We start from the raw sequence: 14,819 nt of genomic DNA, 5'->3' as shown, positions 1-14,819 counted from the left end.
GTTCGATTCCACCTTTGCTTTCTGACTGGCAGAATTAAGTTTAGATACTGTTGACTATTTTTTTAAAAAAACAGCAGCTAAGTGATGCAGAATGAATGAATGGATGACTCTTTTTGTAGGTTAGTGCGGCAAAAAGAGTCCCAATTTTCTGTGGTAGATATTTTCATTTCAAGTCTCCAACTCTGTTCTCTTTCAGACAAAATATGTGATCAGATCAGTGATGCTGTCCTTGATGCTCACTTGAAGCAAGATCCAGATGCCAAAGTTGCTTGTGGTAAGAGGTGGCTTCTTCTCCTTATCAAGACAAACATTCCACATTTAATGGCCATCAGAACATCTGAAGGTAGTATCATAGGTTGGAGCAGTGATGGGATTCAGTCAGTTCGTACCACTTTGGGAGAACCGGTTGGTAACCTTCTAAGCAGTTTGGTGAACTGGTTATTGGAAGAAATCATTAGGGGAGAGAACTGGTTGCTAAATTATTTATTATCCCACCACTGGGTTGGAGGTACCCTTTAGCAGATGTGGCAAATGCGGAGTTGCTATTTCCAAATCATATCCCAGATTTCATCCAATTGGAGAATGTTTGAGGTTGGCGTACACACTCTCTCACTGTAACACAGCCTACTGTATTTTTCAGAATATAAGACACTTCGGAGTATAAGACGCACCTTAGTTTTTGGGGAGGAAAATAAGAAAAAAAATTCTGCCTACCAGCATCCTTTGGTATTCATCGGGCTAGCATCCTTAGCAAACAGCCTGATCAGCTTCAGCACAGTAGCCTGATTCAGCATAAGCAGCTGATTGGCGGGTGGATCGGTCTCCTGGAATATCCCCGATCAGCTGTTCCCAGAGGTGAACTTTAGCGTTTGCTGGTTGTGAGCACGCACCTCCTTGGGAATGATAGGCAGCTCCAAAAATGCAGCTGATCGTCACAGGTCGCTTCAGTGACTACAGCAGGTGAACCGGTCTGACAAGGCAGCAGATGTTCCAGTTTGCCATTTTGGCCTCTCACCTCCTGTTTTCAGCCTCCAAATGCTTTGAGACCCATTCAAGGTTGCGGGGGTCACCAGAGCACATTGCCGATGATCTCCGCCTGAAAACTCAACACACAGAGGCCAAAAACAGGGCATGCGGCGAGCCTAAAACACGATGCGCAGAAGCCAAAAACATGATGTGCAGAGGCGGCGATCGGCGGCGATGTTCTCTGGCAATCTCCACAGCCTCGAACAGGTCTCAAAACGGAGCATTCAGAGGCTGAAAATGGGAGGCACAGAGGCCAAAAACGCAAGCCACGTATGGGGTGATGGTCTGTGGAAATCCGTGAAGCTTGGAACAGGTCTAAAACACAATGCATGGAGACCAAAGGGTGTAGGCCAGCAGGTGTGGGAGGGGGTTATATTTGGTGTATACGGTGCACCCAAATTTTCACCCTCTTTTTTGGGGTGGGAAGTGTGTCTTATACTCCAAAAAATAGGGTAATTTTAGTATTGGAGGCAGACACAAAAGATAAGTGGGTGGGACAAGTTGAGTGGATATCAGCAGAGCAGAGCAGCATAGTGGCCTAGTGATGAAGATGCTCACCTCCCACTTGGAAGGTTGAGAGGTCAATCCTAGGTAGCGGCAGATGTTTTTCCCAGGGTGCAAAGAAAAAAAAACTGCTGTGAATCCCATGTAGATGTCATGAAGGACATCTGGCTTGTAAATGCTAAGCTCCGTCCAGTCACCCTGACTCTACTCAGAATTAAGGAATGGTACAAAAGGAGTTATTGTATCAGCAGAGGAAACAATTTGATAGGATTATAACAAAATGTGTGTGAGTGAGATCAGGATGATGATGTATTGGAGTGAATATAATGCTTATTTGAGTTACACAAAGGAGTCTTGGAATGTGTGACAGCATAATTTCATCAGTTATGGTGGTGGTTCTCGCCTTTGCATCCAAGTCATTTGCAGCTTTGTACCAAAGTTTTCGATTTTCATCCAAGAAGCTTTCTCAGTTCAGTTCTGAAATGTTTTCAAAGAAAAAACCAAAAAGGTCCAGTTGCTTTTTGGAAAAGCACCTTTTGGATAACCATGACCTGGATGATGGAGAACCTCCATAGACTCGGTCTTGTAGTTTATTACTGAGTATTTAACACACTCTCTTGCTGTATCCAACTTGCTTTCTTTCATCTTTAGAGACAGTCTGTAAAACAGGAATGGTCCTCCTTTGTGGCGAGATCACCTCCAGAGCCGTGGTGGATTATCAGCAGATTGTGCGAGACACAATTATGAACATAGGCTACGATGATTCAGCTAAAGGTTGGTGGAACACTAAAAAGAGCTCATCCATAGCAGCCCATCTTAATGAAGAAAAGGAAATCTGACTCTTATCTTGGTTTGCTTAACTAAGATAACAAAAAGACTGATGCAACTTTGGTTGAGCAATGCTCAGGTTTTACTAGCAAGAGGTCTCCAGCTCTTTGCATAGATGAAAGCTATTTATGGACCGGTCAAAGGTTATCTCAAGGTTGGATCACCCCTCACACACAAACCGCTTCATCAGCGTCCTTGCTATTTGTTCTTGACTTGACATTTTCTAGCCTGCATGGCTTGATCAACTGGCCTCAGTATTTCTAGCAACTACCCATGTTTTCCCGAAAATAAGACCAGGTCTTATTTTCTTCAGGGCCCCAAAATAAGCATTAGACTTATTTTTGGAGGGTTTTTAGGTGGTTTCCTCCCCCCCCCCCCCATGTACAGGAGGGCCACTTCTTCTGCTTGCTCACAGCAGGGCAGGAGGCTGCGTGGTGCAGAGGTGCTGCCGCTGTGCGGTGGGGGGATGGAGCTGCCCCATGCACCCTGTACCCATTTACATGAGGATCCTGCAACCAGGCCATCCACACTCTCACACATGCCTTACCTCGTGGTGGCGGCACCAACATGCTGCTCAGCCTCCTGCTCCATTGAGGCTGCAAGCAAACAGAAGTGTGCCGGCAGCCACATGGGCTCCTGCTTCACATATTTGCCAGGGCTGCCGTAGCAAGGCAGGTATCAGGATGTGGATGGCTGCAGGGGCCCTGAGGTAAGCTGGTGTGGGGCATGTGGGGCAGCTCCACCAGCACCCCCACCTCACCTCGTGGCTATGGCACCACAAGCAACCAGACAGAATGGGTGGGCAGGTAGGCGGCTGCACAGGCTCTTAAGTAAGCCTTATTTGGGGCTGGGGTAGGACTTATATTAGGTGCAAACGTAAAAACATGGTAGGTCTTAATTTTTTGGATAGATCTTATTTTCAGGTCTATCGAAGCAGTTTATGTAGACTTCCTGGGTAGTGTTGGGATCCTCCTTAAAGCTCTACATTGCATAACCTGTTGAAGTTGTTTCTGTATGAGTAATGGAATTCTACTCTGTAGGCTTTGACTACAAAACCTGTAACGTTCTTGTGGCTTTGGAGCAACAGTCGCCTGATATCGCCCAGGGGGTTCATCTACACAGAAATGAAGAAGACGTTGGCGCTGGAGACCAGGTAGGACCTGTGTAACGCCCAAAGGTATCAAGGAGATCCTTTCTTGGTTGTGGATTCAGAGCACAAATAAGCCGCTTGGGTTTCAATTCATAGTGCAGCTTCAGAGATTGACCTCAGGAATGTAAAAAGCAATTATTGCAGGGGTCAAACTGTCACCTCTTCCTTCTCCCCCCAGTTGGCAAATCAGAGGAAAGGGTCAGGCATGCAGGAATTGATGGTTTACATATTAACATTTTTCACTAATTTACTCTGAGTAGTGGGATTTTAGCCTGTAATTTGCTTTACTCCCTCAAGCCCTTCCTGTAGTACTTCTCATCTGTCAACCAAAGGTGTCTTACTGTAGAAATAAAGCATTTTTTGACATACCTTTGATTTGTGCTGACTTTATAAATAAATTCAATAAATAAGTAGAGAGGCCTGCTTCTTTGCTTGGGGTAGGATAGATCTACTCTTGGGCATGTTTACTTTTTACTTCCCAGTTCAACCTACAGCTTTGGATCTCCAAGTATTATCTCCCTGCGTAGATTTTTTAAGGCCAACATCAATAGAATAGAACAACAGAGTTGGAAGGGACCTTGGAGATCTTTGAGTCCAACCCCCAGCTCCAGTGATATGCAGGCAGGGGAGGCAGGGGAGGCAGAGCCTCACCACTGTCATCATGAAAAGAAAAAAATGTAAAAGGAAAAAGGCTGAGGTAATTGCTGCCAGAGTCACAGTGTATGACTCTGCTTAGTGCTTAACTGTTTTAAAAAGCATCTAAAAAGTGCCCTCTGCAGGAGGAGGCAGGAGAACCACGTGCCTCATTTAGTCTGACTTTATGATCACTCGAGCAGAGTTAAGCAAGGGTTAAAAGCTGAAAAATTCCTTATGTAGATGAGGCACGTGGTTCTCTTGCCTCCTCCTGTAGAGGGCGTTTTTTAGAAGCTTTTTTAAACAGTTAAGCAGAGTCATCCATGGGGGACTCTGGCAGCAGTTAATCCAGCCTGACCTCAGCAGCTCTTGCCTTTTTCCTTTTATATTTTTACATTTTCATGATGGCAGGCAAGAGCAGAGTTGAAATCCTCTGTGAAACAGCTGGAAAAGGTATAAGGGTCGGAGGGAGTGGGAGGAATTCAAAATTAATGAAATTTGTAAGTAATTGTAAGTAATTTTGTGTGTTTGCGTGTGCGTGTGCGCGCGTGTGTTTGTTTCTTCACTCAAACAAACTCTCTCCCAATTTGAGAGAGAGTTTGTTTGAGAGGGAAGAGAGGGAAGCGGGGAGAGGCAGGGAGGGCAGCCCACCAGCTTTCTTTCTCTGTCCATGGCAGCCCGCCAGCAGAGGCGGGTCTTTTGCCCGCTTCTGCTGGCAGACTGCCGCTTTCTTTTGCCCAGAGGTGGGCAGTTCAGGCGAGCTGCCGGGCTGGCGCTTTCTTTCTTTTGCCCAGAGGCAGCAGCCTCTGGGCAAAAGAAAGAAAGCGCCAGCCCGCCGCTGGCTTTCTTTTGCCCGCCGCTATGTCCGACATAGAGGCGGGCAAAAGAAAGCCAGCGGCTGGCTGCCGCTTTCTTTCGCCCGCCTGTCAGAACTCAGGCGGGCGAAAGAAAGAAAGTGCTTTAGACAGTGGGATGTCGGGGGAGAAGACTGCCTCACCAGCCATAAACCTCACCGCACATCACTGCCCAGCTCAATACTATTTTATATAAGTGGCTGTCTAGGCTCTTGTTAAAAACCTCCAGTGATGGAGCACCTACAACTTCTGAAGGCTTCCACTGGTTGATTGTTCTCATTATTAGGAAATTTCTCCTTAGTTCTAGGTTGCTTCTCTCCTTGATTAGTTTCCATTGGTTGCTTCTTGTCTTGCCCTCTGGTGCTTTGGAAAACAGTTTGACCCTCTTTTCTTTGTGGCAGCCCCTCAAATATTGGAAGGCTGTTGTCATGTTACCTTCTTTTTCACTAGACGTACCCCATGATCAGTCAGATCACAGCCAAGTGCTGCCATCCCATGGCTCATCCATCCAAAGCTCGGAGGATTTCAAACCATCTTGAGAGAAAGTGACTGTATCAAAAGCTGCTCAGAAGCTTTCTTTTCCTTAAATGCAAACTACCATTTTCAGAGAGGAAAGGAAGGAAGGAAGGAAGGAAGGAAGGAAGGAAGAAAGAAAGAAAGAAAGAAAGAAAGAAAGAAAGAAAGAAAGAAAGAAAGAAAGAAAGAAAGAAAGAAAGACTAGCCAGGAACTGCAAGGGGTTAATGAATGAGAAAAATCTATGATACTATAGAAGGCCAAAAAAGTATCTCATCGATTGAGGTTCCTTTGCAATTTTGTTCTTTTTTCTTTTCCTTTAATAAACTAGCAAAGCACTAAAGAATGGTCTCATCTTCCTTCCATGCAGGGCCTGATGTTTGGCTATGCAACCGATGAAACGGAAGAATGCATGCCTCTAACCATTATCCTTGCTCACAAGCTGAATGCCAAAATGGCTGAGCTGAGACGCAATGGAGTCCTCCCTTGGCTTCGACCAGACTCCAAAACCCAGGTAGGTTCGGATCAAGCCCAATGGCTCCTTCTCTAGAGGCTTAGAGCCAACCTGTGTGGCAAAACTAGAGGTTAGGATCATATGTGATACGTTTGAGGGAAACAGAAAGGAACACCAAGATACTGGAGTTGGATTGGATCAAAGAGATGCTCTTGGAAGAAATAAGAGTCATTCCTCAAGACAGGTGAGAGACAGGTGAGAGGGCTGGACTGAGCTTTTTTCTATTACAGAATAACAGAGTTGGAAGGAACCTTGGAGATTTTCTAGTCCTGCCCCCATTCAAGCAGGAGACCCTATACCAGGAATGGTGAATCTTTTCAGCACTGACTGCCAAAACCGGAATGCGGATGCATGAGTCGAAGTACCAGAAACCCGAAGACAGTTGGCCAGTGCACACATGCCAGTTTTGGGGCCATTTTAGGCCCAAGAAACAGCCTGAAAACGGCCTAAAAATGGTCCGAAAGTGGCCTGTTTTTTGGCTGGCTTGGGGGGCATTTTCCGGCACTTCAGCGCCGATGAAGACCAGCTGGCTGGTGCACACTGGAAACCAAAAGAGCAGCTGGAGACGGCGCGTGTGCCCACAGAGAGGGCTCTGTGTGCCACCTCTAGCAGGCGTGCCATAGGTTTGCCATCACAGCCTTATACCATTTCAGACAAATGGCTATGTAATCCCTTCTTTAAAACATCCAGTAATGGAACACCCACAACTTCTGGAGTTCCTCCATAATTCTAAGTTGTTTCTCTCCTTGATTAGTTTCCATCCATTGCTTCTTGTTCTGCCTTCAGGTGCTTTGGAGAATAATTTGACTACCTCCTCTTTGTGGCAGCCCCACAAACACCGGAAGACTGTTATGATGTCACCCCAATCCTTCTTTTCATTAAACTAGCCATACCCAGTTCCTGCAACCGTTCTTCATATGTTTTAGCCTCAAGCCCCCTAATCATTTTTGTTGCTCTTCTCTGCACTTTTTCTAGATTCTCGACATCTTTTTTATATTGTGATGACCAAAACTGGATGCAGTATTTCAAGTATGTGGTCTTACCAGGATTATTATAAAGTGGTATTAGCACTTCATACAAACTTGATTCTACCCCTCTGTCTATGCAGCCTAGAACTGTGTTGGCTTTTTTGGCTGCTGCAACACACTGCTGGCTCATTTTGACCTGATTGTCTAGTAGGATTCCAAGCCAAGTTTCACCTAATCCATACCTACCTGTTTCGTTTTTCTTGCTTAGTTGTAAAATCTTACTTTTCTCTATGTTGAGTCAACTTTATGGCACCCGTCTGAGAAGGTGTATATCTACAAGATAAAATTAAAATCTTTCTCTCTGCTAACTGAACAGCTTTTTGTATGGATGTGCATAATTTGAGGGTAATTCTCAAGAGGCCACTGGATTTTTTGATTTTTTCTTTGAAGATGTTTCATGGAGAAGCAAAACAACTCCAAAGAATCAGAGCTGAAGAAGCTTCTTGGATGAGAAGCGAAATGCCTTCAAAGAAAAACCAGATAGTCCCAGTTGTCTCTTGATAAAAAGCCCCATTGGGACCACTATGACCTGGACGACAGAGAATCTCCATAGACCAGAGAGAAATGTTTATTTGAACCGGAAGAGCGGCGATCCCCCATCCTTTTAAACATCTTGAAAACAACCAAAGGTTTTCTTACATTCCTTCCTCTTTCCGGCCCAGTCTAAATCACCCTTTTGTCATTTGTTTTCAGATCACCGTTCAATACGCCCAGGAAGATGGAGCGGTCATCCCCATGCGGGTTCATACCATTGTCATCTCTGTGCAGCACGATGAAGGCATCTCCTTGGATTCCATGCGCAAGGCCTTGCAGGAACATGTGATCAAAGCCGTGGTGCCAGCCCACTACTTGGATGACAATACCGTTTACCACCTTCAACCCAGCGGCCGTTTTGTCATTGGAGGGCCACAGGTGCGCCTTTCACCTCACACCATCCTGAACTGTCAAAGTCACCTTTTTTATATTGGACCCAATACAGGCAGCCCTTGACCTACAACCTCAATTGAGACCCAAATTTCTGCTGCTAAGTGAAACACTTGTTAAATAAAATTTGCCCCCTTTTACGATGTTTCGTGCCACAGTGGTTACATGAATCACTGCAGTTGCTGATAGCAATAGCACTTAGACTTATATACCCTTTTACAATGCTTTTACAGCCTTCTCTAAGCGGTTTACAGAGGCAGCCTCTTGCCCCCAACAATCTTGGCCCTCATTTTACCCAACTCAGAACGATGGAAAGCTGAGTCCACCTTGAGCCTGTTGAGATTCGAACTGTCAAATTGCAGGCACCCGGCAGGCAACAGAAGCAGCCTGCAGTATTGCGTTCTCACCACTGCACCACCACGTTAATAACACAGTTGTTAAGGGAATCTGGCTTCCCCATTGACTTGGCTTGTCAGAAGGTCGCAAAAGGGGGTCACCCCTGATGCTGCAACTGTCATAAATATGAGTCAGTAGCCATGCGTATGAATTTTGATCGTGTGACTAGGGGATGCTGCAGTGGTCGTAAGTGTGAAGAATGGTCATAAGTCCCTTTTTCCAGTGCCATTGTAACTTTGAATGGTCACTAAATGAACTGTTGTAAGTTGAGGATTACCTGTAGAGTCACATGTTGTAGCAATGTAGGAAATGGGTATCTCTAAATAGGATAAATAAATATTCCTGGATTCTTATTCTTTTTAACCAAAATAACTTCCCTCTGGATGGGTTGGAGGCCCACCTTAGAACTTGAAGGCATCCCTTGCCCCAGATGTTCTGACCCACACTATCTGATTTCAAGAAATTCAGGTTTATCTGCCTCTAAGCTCCTTTCTGATCCTTCAAATTCTCCTGTGTTCTATCAAATGTCTCATTTTTTACCAAATTTCCTTGAACAAAGTAACCGTCAGGTTTCCAAAAGATGCAACGTAAATGATAGAGTTACGAGTCAGTATTGTTTCTGATTTGGGTTTTTAGGAGGATCTGAAGAAAACAGAACAGGTTCAAAAGAAGGGTGACCAGGATGGTAGATAACTAGAAACTGCACTAGAAATAGAGAGTTTTGAGGAAACTGGGAAGAAAGAGAAGATTGAGGAGGATGTGATAGGCCTCTAAAGATACCTGAGAAGATGTCAGCCAGAAGTTAAATGACAGACAAGTGGATTCTATATGAAAGGATTTTTTTTCTAATAGTAAGAGCAGTCTGACAGTACAGTAGAAACTGTTATTCAGGAGAGTTCAAGTTTGGATTAGATTAGCAGAGTTGGAAGGGACCTTGTAGGTCATCTAGTCCAACCTGCCACCCAGGCAGGAGACCCTACACCATTTCTGACAAATGGCGGTCCAATCTCTTCTCGAAAGCTTCTATAACTTCTGAAGGCAATTCCTGTTCCACTGGTGGATTGTTCTCACTGTCAGGAAATGTCTCCTTACTTGCAGGTTGAACCTCTCGTTGTTCAGTTTCCATCCATTATTCCTTCTCTAGCCTTTGTGTACCTTGGAAAATAGCTTGACCCTCCCCACTTCCTCTCTGTGGCAGCCCCTCAAATATCGGAACACTGCTATCATGTCTCCCCTGGTCCTTCTCTTTACTAGCATTTTTAGGGAACTTTACAACTAGATAGCCATTATAACATTGATCCTGCACTAACAGACACATGCATAGTTGAATTTGTTTTGAGGGTTACTCAAAACTTCCTAAACCAAATTTTGACAGGATTTCAATTTGCAGTCCGGAGGCAAGTATCATTAGCTAAGCAAAACACATCTTCTTTCATCTTAGAAGGCTTTCTTGGTCTTGGGGGTGGGGGGCTATCATGAAACATTTTCCAAAACACCTGGTAAAAACCGAGATCAGACATTTGGTCTTGCGATATTGCAGGGTGATGCAGGAGTTACTGGCCGGAAAATCATTGTGGATACTTACGGTGGATGGGGAGCCCATGGAGGTGGAGCTTTCTCAGGCAAGGACTACACAAAAGTGGACCGATCAGCAGCCTATGCAGCCCGGTGGGTGGCCAAATCTTTAGTGAAAGCAGGACTGTGTCGTCGGGTTCTGGTTCAGGTAAGTGACATTTTACTAATCTGATAGTTGTACAATCAAATAAAACCAGTTTATTACAGCCATAAAACCAGATATCTACTGACAGAACTATTACATCTCTCTCTCTCTCCCTCCCTTCCTCCGTCTCTCTCTCTTCCTCTCTCTCTCTCATCTATCATCTATCTATCATCTCTCTGTTTATATATCTATCATCTATATCTACCTATCTACCTACTTACCTACCTAATATCTGATATCCATTCATTCTCTCTGTCTCTCCCTCCCTCCCTCTCTCCGTCTCTCTCTCTCTCTTTCTCTCTCTCTCTCTCTCTCGTCAATCATCTATCTATCATCAGACAGAGAGATATATCATCTATATCTACCTATCTACCTACTTACCTACCTAATATCTGATATCCATTCATTCTCTCTCTCTCCCTCCCTCCCTCCGTCTCTCTCTCTCTCTCTCTCTCTCTCTCTCTCGTCAATCATCTATCTATCATCTCTCTGTCTATCTATCTATCATCTATATCTACCTATCTACCTACTTACCTACCTAGTATCTGATATCCATTATTCTCTCCCTCTCCCTCACTACTGTAATCCAGTATACAAAATACAGTTTGAAAAACAAGATCAACTGTTTAATATCAAAATCTTTACTGTACAATGTGCATTTATTTAAGTTTTTCCATTCTTGTATCTATTTCAGTAATATTCAAAGAATCTCTCTTTCTATTATCTCTTTCTCTGTGTCTGTTTCTCTCTCTCTCTTACACACACACACACACACACACACACACGCCTGTCTATCTTCCATCCATCCATCCTTCAATATTGTAATCCAGAAAGAAAATACAATTTGAAAAGTTCAGTCATAATCACTTTAAATTTTAAATTGGTCCTCTGTTCTTTCTGATTAATGCCATTCTGTATTTGAATATTTGGGCAATCATGGACAGTTTTCTCCCTCCTTCTCAAAACCTGGACCTTCCACCTTTTCACTGACTAAAGGAGTGGCCACCAAATGAATCTGTGGATGACATCACGAAGCCAGCCTCAAAGTGTCTCCTTCTTGTCACCTAGGTTGCCTACGCTATTGGAGTGGCTGAGCCGCTGTCCATCTCCTTGTTCACCTACGGTACCTCTGCCTACACTGAGCAAGAGCTGCTCAACATTGTCCACCAAAATTTTGATCTTCGACCCGGAGCCATTGTCAAGTGAGTATTTCGCTTTGGGGCAAAGTAAAAACAATTGGTTGATTGGGAAGCATTTATGGCGTGCTCTCCTATCCTTGGAAGTATGATATCCTGGTGTGTGTGTGTGAGAGAGAGAGGGGGGGGGGGAGAGAGAGAGATTTCAACCATTTCAAATATGTCACTTTGTGAAGGTTCCAGCTTCATACTCAACATGGAGTCCCTCTTCAAATAGTTCTTGCTACAATTTAGCCAAGTGGAAAAAGAGTCTTGGTTTCAAATGTTAGGCAATTCCAGGGCTTAAAACCTGACCTCTGACAAGGGGCATATTTATAGGGATGACAGCAGTTCTGTCAGTAAAGGGCTAATTATCCAAATGAGAGCTTGGAGTTTTTTGAGTGAGAAAATTGCCTCATCTGTAGGACAAAATGTTCCAGAGATTTGCAGGGAATGTCACAAGGAAAAATTGGCCTTCAAGAAAGCTCATGTTTCTTCTGGCCCAGAATGATCCAGAAGTGAAATGGATGTATATAAATTCACTTATCAAAATGACCATGGTTGCTCCTTTTTTTTAATGTACCCTTGACTAGTTTGTGGTGGGACTGGCTTGTGGTATCTCCTTTCATAACAAGTATCTTGCTGGATCAACCAAGAGGTCTATTGAGGTCAGTCTTCTGGTCTGGAATGGTCAGCAAGATACCAATAGAAAGTCTGCTTGTTCAAAGCTTTTACCTCATAGCTTATCAGATAAGTATGTGTGGGGCAGGGCAACTCATCATTTATTGGATATCAATGGCTGCTTTATCTGGTTTCCCCATTGACTTTGCTTGTCAAGGAGGTTGCAAAAGGAGATCACATGATCCTGGGACACTGCAACTGTCATAAATGTGAGTCACTTGCAAAGTATCTGAATTTTGATCCGGTGACCACGGGGATGTTGCAAAGGTTGTAAGTGTGATAAATGGTTCTAAATCACTTTTTTCAGTGCCGTCATAATTTTGAACGCCATTAAACAAACTTTTGTAAGTCGAAGAGTACCTGTATAGCCTGCATCCAAAGGTGGGGGGGGGGAAGCAACTTTAATAATAACTTTTTTTTTTTACACTTAGGGATCTTGATTTAAGGAAGCCCATTTATCAGAAGACGGCTTGTTACGGTCATTTTGGAAGAAGTGAATTTTCTTGGGAAATTCCGAAAAAGCTCGCCTTCTAACTTTCTTGGGACAATCTCTCTCCATTTCCAAGGAACAGTATTTTACTACCCCGAGTGCTTCCTTTGACCATTGTCAGTGCTGAAGAAAAATAATAATGGAGAAATGTTCCCTCTTTGTTTTCTCTACATATTGGCCAAAGCAGACTTACGGAGGATAAATTTGGGGCAGACAGATGCCATTTTAATTTTGTTAAATGCTGCTATTTTTGGGGTAGGGGAGGAAATTCCATTGGAGAAGACAAGAAGGGACTTAAATCTACAATCAAACAATAGACTTTTTTTCCCAATCCAACAGATCTACTACATCATTCTAAACTACTAATAGGAAGAAAACTTTTTTTCAGATTTGGTATGATTTCTCGATGTTTTGCAACAGGACCCTTCCAGATTCTGGCATCCTGCTTCCATGTGCTACAAGGAGTAGTACTCTTGGAGTAAAACAGAACATTTCCCGTAGGTTGGAGACCCATCTTTTTCAAGAGGGGTTCTGCCACATTTCACTAATTCTGTTCCAGCTGTCCAATCCAAGTTTAATTATTTCTTGCTCTTTCCTCTCTTTCTTAACTGCCTTACAGATAGTCCTTCACTGATGACCATAAAGGAGTCTTTCCGTTATGGTCACATGTCATAACAGTCATGAAAGCTGTAATCATATAGCGAACATGGCAGTTGTTAAGCAGAGGCCACTGTCGTTAAGTAAATCCATGGTTCCCTTGGGGGAAATTTTTGCCCAAAAAACAGAAATACCCGTTTTCGGCAAAACCCTTGCAGCCACATGACTGAGGGACGCTACAAATTACTGTAAATACAGTGAGATGTTGCCAACCCCTGATGATTGCAAGGTGGTTCCTACACTCAAAATTTTGAATCAATCGTGACTTTAACGGGTCACGAAGTGATCAGTTGTATGTCAAGGACTACCTGTAAAAGCAAACATTTTAGACATATGCTTGGTGCCTTTTATCGATACGCATAAATGTTGCTGACATTTCTGGACCCTGTTCTAGATGGTTTTTAGATACAAAAGGGTTTAAAAAAAAAAAGATTGCCAGAATAGTGGTGTTGAAGCTGCGTGTTTCGGCCAATGATTGAGTTGGCGTGATTGAATGGTAAGCTTGAGACATTCATGTGACTTGGAGATAAACTGTCAACAGTAGAATAAATCCAGCAAGAGGTGAAGGAGGACATACGACGGAGATAGATGTAGGAGCAACCTATAAAGGAGGAAAATGGAGAAAGAATGATTCTTGAGAGCCGTTGGTCAAGAAATGAATGTCAGGAATGATACCATGGAGACCAGACTCAGAGGAGTGGGAGAACAAGAACTATCCCCAGTATTTTAATTTAAAATATCACCACTGTGTATTGACCCAAAAAGTCAGGATAGATGTTTGCTTCGATCAGAATAATATCTTGGGCCAATAATAAAAAAGAGAGCCAGTCTGGTTTAGTGTGAAGGCATCAGGCTAAAAAACCAGGAGACTGTGAGTTCTAATCCCACTTTCGGCATAAAAATGAACTGGGTGATTTTGAATCAATCAACAGGAGACCATGAGTTCTGGTCCTACCTTAAGCATGAAAGCCAACTGTGGGCCAATCACCAGGAGTCTGGGAGTTCTAGTCCTGCTTTAGGCATGAAAACTGGCTGGGTGACTTTGGGCCAGTCCCTCTCTGTCAGCCACGCTCACCTGACAGGGTTGTTGTTGTGGGGAAAATAGGAAGGAAGAGGAATATTAGACGTGTTCACCACCTTGAGTTACTTCTAAAAATAGTAAAGGTGGAATACAAATATATATATATATTTTAAAAAAGGCAGAAAGAGAAACTTCTCTCATGAGCTAGAGAAATGTTTCTGCAGAAACAAATTGGTTTCAGGTCCCATTCTTAGTTCAACTGGAACAAGAATACAGAAGTGTAACTCTGTCTTATAGGCTGTGTTTCTTGAAATATGAAAGTTGCGTCTAAGGAAAGCGTATCTTGCTTTGGGATCAGGAGGGAAGGAAGCCCTCTGTGCAAGGATCTGTGGCAGGAAGCCTTCTGTGCATCATCTCATCAGAATTCAAATCCAGTATTTTACTTTACTGTGTAAAGCATCACATATGCTCAATGGTGCTATATGAATTGCTATTATTAAGAAATGACAGGCTGGTGTCATAATAATCACAATTCTGTCTCAGGATAATATTTTGTTCTCAGCCCTGGAAAAATCCTATCAGTGCCTTGGTAGATATTTTGTTTTTAAAATTTGGGGTGGGGTTCCTTCCCTTCCTACATGTCTCGCTTTTCCCCCTTTCTCTTGTGTGTGGCTTGCAAATCTCTCTTGGCATTGATGGTTTTC

General features: G+C 43.5%; 1 protein-coding gene across 1 annotated transcript in view; it reads left to right on the top strand.

The window, feature by feature from the left end:
* MAT1A (methionine adenosyltransferase 1A) overlaps positions 1-13,945 on the top strand; it is a 31,230-nt gene extending 17,285 nt beyond the window's left edge. Inside the window, exons 3-10 of the mRNA XM_032232248.1 lie at positions 197-274; positions 2,182-2,304; positions 3,399-3,511; positions 5,880-6,023; positions 7,745-7,963; positions 9,912-10,094; positions 11,160-11,293; positions 12,379-13,945. Of these exons, the coding sequence (XP_032088139.1) occupies positions 197-274; positions 2,182-2,304; positions 3,399-3,511; positions 5,880-6,023; positions 7,745-7,963; positions 9,912-10,094; positions 11,160-11,293; positions 12,379-12,481 (1,097 nt within the window). The 3' untranslated portion in view covers positions 12,482-13,945. The remainder of the gene's footprint in view (positions 1-196; positions 275-2,181; positions 2,305-3,398; positions 3,512-5,879; positions 6,024-7,744; positions 7,964-9,911; positions 10,095-11,159; positions 11,294-12,378) is intronic.
* The last annotated feature ends 874 nt before the right edge of the window (positions 13,946-14,819 follow it).

The sequence above is a fragment of the Thamnophis elegans genome, chromosome 15 (genome assembly GCF_009769535.1).
Source record: "Thamnophis elegans isolate rThaEle1 chromosome 15, rThaEle1.pri, whole genome shotgun sequence".
In the NCBI taxonomy this organism is placed as follows: Eukaryota; Metazoa; Chordata; class Lepidosauria; order Squamata; family Colubridae; genus Thamnophis; species Thamnophis elegans.
The sequence above is the reverse complement of the archived record's forward strand: the minus strand, read 5'-3'. Positions and strand labels throughout refer to the sequence as shown.